Source organism: Penaeus vannamei, chromosome 29 (assembly GCF_042767895.1).
Source record: "Penaeus vannamei isolate JL-2024 chromosome 29, ASM4276789v1, whole genome shotgun sequence".
Lineage (NCBI taxonomy): Eukaryota > Metazoa > Arthropoda > Malacostraca > Decapoda > Penaeidae > Penaeus > Penaeus vannamei.
This window is the reverse complement of record NC_091577.1, coordinates 28132538-28140037: the sequence shown is the minus strand read 5'-3', so window position 1 is coordinate 28140037 and position 7500 is coordinate 28132538. Positions and strand designations below refer to the sequence as shown.

At 40.0% G+C, this 7500-nt stretch overlaps 1 protein-coding gene across 3 annotated transcripts in view; it reads right to left on the bottom strand.

Annotated features, from left to right (window-relative positions):
- Positions 1-7500, bottom strand: part of Dh31-R (Diuretic hormone 31 Receptor) — a 146998-nt gene that overhangs the window by 2020 nt on the left and 137478 nt on the right. For all 3 annotated transcript variants that reach the window (XM_070142650.1, XM_070142652.1, XM_070142651.1), the window contains exons 11-13: positions 3900-4121; positions 1309-1375; positions 604-645 (exon numbers count right to left, since the gene is read on the bottom strand). In XM_070142650.1, coding sequence (XP_069998751.1) covers positions 604-645; positions 1309-1375; positions 3900-4121 — 331 coding nt within the window. The remainder of the gene's footprint in view (positions 1-603; positions 646-1308; positions 1376-3899; positions 4122-7500) is intronic.

The window sequence follows — 7500 nt, the reverse complement described above, 5'->3', positions numbered from 1 at the left end:
TATTATGTGATGTGATAAGAATATATACATCAAGATATGTGATGCTATCATTTCCTTTAAATCGATGAATAGGAAGAGAGGGAGAGAGAGGGTGGTGGGAATGAGGGAGGGAGGGAGGAAAGAGAGAGAGAGAGAGAGAAAGCGTACGTGCGAGCGAGGGAGAGAGAGAGAGAGAGAGAGAGAGAGAGAGAGAGAGAGAGAGAGAGAGAGAGAGAGAGAGAGAGAGAGAGAGAGAGAGAGAGAGAGAGAAAGAGAGCGTACGTGCGAGCGAGGGAGGAGAGAGAGAGAGAGAGAGAGAGAGAGAGAGAGAGAGAGAGAGAGAGAGAGAGAGAGAGAGAGAGAGAGAGAGAAACAGACAGAGAGAAAGAATGAGAGAGCGAGGGAGAGAGAGAGAGAGAGCGAGATAGACAGAGACCGAGAGAGAGAGCGAGATAGACAGAGACCGAGAGAGAGAGCGAGAGAACGAGAGATAGAGAGAGAGGGGAGGAGAGAAAGAGACAGACGTACAGAAAGAGGGACAAAAAGGAAGAGATATAGAGGGGAGAAGAATAGAGAGGAGGATGCAGGTACATATCAAGATAGAATAGGATACATTGCACTTACCTCACTATTACAGAAGCAGAACAAAAGCGCCACGCAGAATCCCTGAAGAAAGTAAGCAAAAAAAAAGTAATTATGATGATGGTAATGATGATGATTATAATAATATTGGTAATGGTGAAATATAGTTGAAATGGTGATAATATCTCAATAGATATAACACCGGTAATGATTATAAAATAGAATTATTAAAAAAATAAAAAAATAAACAGCTCTGACGTCAGAATAAAACGTCAGCAACACTTTCATGACCTCGGGAGAAAACACATGACGTCATAAACCGGTAAGGTCAAGGGTCATTTCCGTTTTATCTCGTGGGAAAATGGCATCAACTCGCTCCCTTATGGTATCATCAGTGTTTCAAGGAGATGAGACAAAAAAGAAAAAAAATTGGGGCTTGTGCAGAGATGGAGGAAGGGAGAGAGAGGGGGGGGGGACTCAGTCGTTTGTCCTGTGACTCACCGGGAACTTATGAGTCACTGGTGGGCCCAAAATACAAGCAATGAGTTTGTTTTCAGAGATGACTCAGTCTTATAGAATCAGACGTAAAAATACTTCCATTTTACAGAAATAAGTTATTCGGAGGAAACAGCTGATTGTCTCCCCATGACAGCTGATAAATAATGAATAACTATCTTACTTTAAAGACTCTCATTAAGGCTACTCTGACTCACTCGAAATACTCACTCTAACTCAACCAGGACTCACCTGGAAGGACGACACGACGGCTGAAATGACTTCATAAACGAATTCCCAGTGTGAACCCTTTGCCGGCCTGAAATGAAAAGAAAAGAAAAAGGTAATGAGAAACGGAACGGAATGGAACGAAACGAGAGACACGAAACAGAATGAGATATATCGAAGAGAACATCCCGTGACTTTCATTATTTTGAAGAGAAAAGAAACTCGTTTTGAATGAAGAATGAGATAATTTGCAGATATCTAATGTATAATGAAACAGACAACAAATGTTATACTGAACGGAACGAGAAAAATGAAATAAAGAAAAAAACAATGTCGAAAAGAAAGTCATCTTCTGTGACATTATTTGAAAAAAAAATCGTTTTAAATGGAGAAATAGATAATTTGCGATTATTTTAATGTATAACGAAACAGATAAATGCTTTACTGAATAAATATTCGAATAAGTAAATAAATCGACGGAATATCACGATCGCAATGAACAGTAACATGTCTTTAAGAAAAATCAATAACAGTAACATAGATTCTAAGAAAAGCCTTTTGCAGATGTTCAGTGAATAAAGGAGATGGAAAGAACACGGGAGAGACAAAGAGACCGAAAGAGACCTCACCTTTCAATGATAATGATATGATGATGAGGATGAGGATGTGATGATGATGACTATGATTATGATAATTGTTATTATCATTATCATTATTATTTTTTTTTATCATTATTATTATTATTATTATTATTATCATTATTATCATTACTATTATTATTATTATTATTATTATTATTATTATCATTATTATTATTATTATTATTATTATCATCATCATCTTTATGGATATCATTAATATCATCATCATTATCATAATCATTATTATTGCTGTTATTGCTGTTGTAGTTGGTGATGAGAAGATTATGATTATGATTATGATATCAATGATGAATAATCATAATTATTGATGACGAATAATCATCATAATCATAATTATTATGATTATGATGATGATGATGATTAATATTATGATGATTATGATGATGGTGACCATGATGACGATGATGATGAAGGCGGTGATGATATAGTTAATTCTGATAAAGATGATGATGATGGTGATGATGATGATATTGATAAAGATGATAGTGAAGATGGAAATAATAATAATAATAATAATAATAATAATAAAGATAATTATTGTTATCATTATCATTTCTATTATTATTATTATCATTATTATTATAGTAATAATAACAATGATAATAATGATGATAGTAACTATACTGATAAAGAAATAAGAAAAACAATATAACAGTCAATAACATATTATACAAAATCACAGCTTTTTTCAAGTATGAGACGTGTTCTTGTCTCTTCCGCTGCACTTCACTCTCTGAATGACACTCGACTTAAACTCTCTCTCTCTCTCTCTCTCTCTCTCTCTCTCTCTCTCTCTCTCTCTCTCTCTCTCTCTCTCTCTCTCTCTCTCTCTCTCCCAGTTTTTCTTCTGTCTTTTACACTGTCTCTTTCTCTTTCTCTCACTCTCTCTAATTATCTGTCTCTCTCACTCTCTGTCTCTCTCTCTGTCTCTCTCCCTCTCCCCCTCCCTCCCTCTCCCTCCCCTTCCCTCCTCTTCCCTCCCTCTCCCTCTCCCTCCTTTTTTCACCCCTTTTCCAAAACATTACCTTTTCAGCAAAACATACGGGTCAACATCCATGAACTCACAAAAACCCATACACTGTAAGCAAAAAAAAAAAAAAAAAAAAGAAAAAAAAAAGAAAGAGAAAAATCACACATACATTCTCACATACAATCCCATTTCACCCACTTTCCTTAGATAGATAAATTAATAGATGAATAAATTAATGAATAAGTGAATGTAGAGATAAATAAGTAAATAGATAGATAGTTAGATAGATGGATAAATAGATAGATAGATAGATGGATAGACATATAAGTAGATAGATAGACAGATATATAGATCTATGGGCAGGTGATTAGATAGATAGATATATGGATAGATATATAGACAGATAGATAGATAAGTAGGTAGATAAATGTATAGATGCATAGATAGATAGATAGATAGATAGACAGATAGATAGACAGACATAGATAGATAGATAGATAGCTAAATCGATGGATGGATGAACACATAATCAGACAGATAGACAGACATAGATAGACATAATCAGACAGACAAACAGACAGACAGACAACGAACAGACACACCCACCTGAAAGGCATGAGGACGTAGTGTAGGCTGAGCAGTGGGATGATAATCAGACAGACAGACAGACAGATAATCAGACAGACAAACAGACAGACAGACAACGAACAGACACACCCACCTGAAAGGCATGAGGACGTAGTGAAGGCCGAGCAGCGGGATGATAATCAGACAGACAGATAGATAGACAGAGAATCAGACAGACAGACAGATAGATAGACAGAGAATAAGACAGACAGACAGACAACGAACAGACACACCCACCTGAAAGGCATGAGGACGTAGTGTAGGCCGAGCAGTGGGATGATAATCAGACAGACAGACAGACAGATAGATAGACAGAGAATCAGACAGACAGACAGACAACGAACAGACACACCCACCTGAAAGGCATGAGGACGTAGTGAAGGCCGAGCAGCGGGATGAGGATGAGCGTGGCCCTCACAGCCTTGCGAGTGCCATTGGTGTCCGCCGCGACGTGGTTGGCCCTCAATTTGGTCACCAGCACGCGGACGATGTTGACCAGGAACACCAGATTGGCCAGGATCGAGACACATACCGGTGCGGAGAGGATGAAAGTGTAGTGACTTTCCTCGATCCAGCAGCTGTTTGGGGGGAAAGGGAGAGGAGATGGGGTGGTGAGTATGGTTTGGGGGAGAAGGGGGGAGGGGGTGGGAGAGGGGGAAAAGGGGGGAGGGGGGGAAGGAAGGGGGGAGGGGGGGAGGGGAGGGAGGGGAGGAGGGAGGAGGTGGGGAGGTGGGGAAGTGAAGGAGGGAGAGAGGGAGAGTTGGGTGAGTATGGTTTGGGGAGAAAGGGGGGGAGGAGGAGGGAGGGAGGAGAGGAGATGGGGTGGTGAGTATGGTTTGGGGGAGAGGGAGAGGGGGGTGGAAGGGGGAAGGAGGGAAGGGGAAGAGAGGTGGAAGGGGGAAGTGGGTGGGGAGGGGAGGGGGTGGAGGGGAAGGAGGGAAGGTGGGGAAGGAAGGAGGGAGAGGAGGGAGAGTTGGGTGAGTATGGTTTGGGGAGAAGGGGGGGGGAGAGGGGAGGGGGGGAAGGGAGAGGAGATGGGGTGGTGAGTATGGTTTGGGGGAGAAGAGGGGAAGGGGGAGGGGTGGGAGGAAGGAGGGGGAGGGAGGGAGGGTGGGATGGAAGGAGAGAGGTGGGAGAGGAGGGAGAGTTGGGTGAGTATGGTTTGGGGAGAAGGGGGGAGAGGGGAGAGGGGGAGAAAGGGAGAGGAGATGAGGTGGTGAGTATGGTTTGGGGGAGAAGGGGGGGGGGGGGGGGAGGGGGAAAGGGGGGGGAGGGGTGGAAGGGAGGTGGGGAAGAGGGGGAGGGAGGGGGAGGAGGGGTGGGTGTGGCGGAGGAAGGAGGGGGAGGGAGGAGGGGGGATGGGAGAGGGAGGTGGGAGAGGAGGGAGAGTATGGTTTGGGGAGAAGAGAGGAGGGGGGGAAGTGGGGAAAGGGAGGGGGGTTAGGAGAGGGAGGGGAGGGAGGGAGGTGGGGAGGAGGGAGGGGGAGGAAGAAGGGTGGGAAGGAAGGAGAAGACGAAGGGAGAGGAGGGAGAGTTGGGTGAGTATGGTGCTGGGGAGGGAGGAGGGGGTGGTGGAGAAGGGAGGGGAGGATTGGAGAAAGGGAGGGAGGGAGGGAGGGAGGGAGGGAGGGAATGAGAGGGAGGAGAGAGAGAGGGAGGGTGGTGAGGGAAGTGATATGTGGAGGAAGGGAGGAAGGAGAGGGAGGGAGGTGACTCCTCGATCCAGCAGCTGCGGGAGAAAGGGAGAAGGACGATAGAAGAAAGGAGGGACGGAGAGGGGGGTGACTGCGCTGGGGAAGGGAGGGAGGGAGGGAAGAAATGAGAGGAGAGAGAGAGCAGCGAACGAGAGGAGGAGTGGGGGTAGAGGGGAAGGAGAGAGAGGGAATGCGAGAAAGAGAGGGAATGGGAAGAGGGATGAAAGAGGGGAGAAGATAGATAAAAGGATAAAAGGAGGAGGAAGAATGGAAGGAAAAGAGAAGGAAGGACTTGGAAAGATATACATGCATACATGCAAAGCAAATTTTCCCTTTTTACATTTCGGTTTCTGTTTTGTGTGCGTATGTGCATTTGTGTGTGTATGTGAATCTCTCTGTGTGTGTTTCATTTGTGTGTGTATGTGAATCTCTCTGTGTGTGTGTTTCATTTGTGTGTGTATGTGAATCTGTGTGTGTTTCATTTGTGTGTGTATGTGAATCTGTGTGTGTTTCTCTATAAGCAAAATGTTTATTCTATTTTACTCTTTATTCTTTCTGTTGTAAAAAAAAAAAAAAAAAAAAAAAAAAAAAAAACATGTAGACAAACAAATATATATATACATGAGCAAAATGACATTTAGCATTTTTTTTATCAGGAATTCAGTGTGAAATATCGTATTTTCTATCGATTCTGAACGACATTTTTTCCATTTCATAACACATATTGGACTGCACAGAACAATAAAAAATATTTGCCATTCACCGCCATTTCAAATCTATAGTAATTCATCATACATTTCTTTTGGAACTGAAATAATGATCGTCGATTTTAATATATCATAAATCATAAATCGTTATCTCTACACGTGTTCATTTGTGTCTTTAACCGTATTTGATATCGTATGATATATCGTGTTATGTTTACGATACTTTTTCTCTGTTAGATATCATGTCATGCATTTAATCATGAAATTTTCCGACGTTTTATAGAAAGAATTCAAGAGACTGTAGATCAGGTTCTAAATATATTTTTATTCTTTTAATCTGTAGTCTACAATATCTGATTTAAAGTGTGTGTGTGTGTGTGTGTATATATATATATATATATATATATATATATATATATATATATATATATATATATATATGTATGTATATATATATATATATATATATATATATATATATATATATATATATATATTTTTTTTTTTTTACGTTGTACATTGCAGTTAGTCTATTGCTTTTCTTTCTTTCTCTGTTTCTCCAATTCCCGTTTTTTTCAATATTGCTCTCAGTATCATTTTCATTACCATTATCATCAGTATTACTGTTATCAATATCATTATTGTTATCATAATCACTGTTATCATTATTATCATCATTATCACCATTTTTACCATAATCATCTTTACTATTATTATTATCATGAACATTATAGTCATCATTATCATTATCAATTGTATTTCAATTATTACTGTATTATTATCATCAGTAGCATTATTATCATTAGCATTACTATCAATATTATCATTTTTATTATCATCATTAGTATTACTATCATTATTATCATTTTTTATTATTATTGCAATCATTATTATCATTACTATCATTATTATCATTTTTATTATCATTACTATCATTATTATTATCATGATCATTACAGTTATTGCTTCTACTATTATTATCAGAACCATCAATATTGTTATCATTAGTACTATCATAATCATTATTATTATTATTGTTTTTGTTCCTACTCTCCTAGAAACAGAAAACTACCCACCTTCCCCACTCCCCCACCGCCCACCCCCTTCCACCACGCCCATACCACTACATCCGATACCAACTGTGGTGGTGTCCCTTAGGTACCTCCACTTATCCTTACTACCTCATACATCCATCTCCAATATCTATTCTTTCTGTTGTCTCACCCCCACCCCCACCCCCACTCCCCTCCCTCCTCCTTTCTTCCTAATACCTCCTATTTGCAAAATCTATCTACTCTCAACATCTATCTGCTTCAACATTTATCTACTCTCAACATCTATCTATTTTCAATATTTATCTACTCCCAACGTTTTATCTACTCTCAACATCTATCTATTCTCAATATTTATTTAACTCCCAACATTTATCTTCTCCCAACATCTATCTACCCTCAACATTTATCTACTCTTATCTATCTACTCTCAACATCTATCTATTCTCATGATCTATCTACTCTCAACATTTATCTACTTATGATCTATCTACTCTCAACATC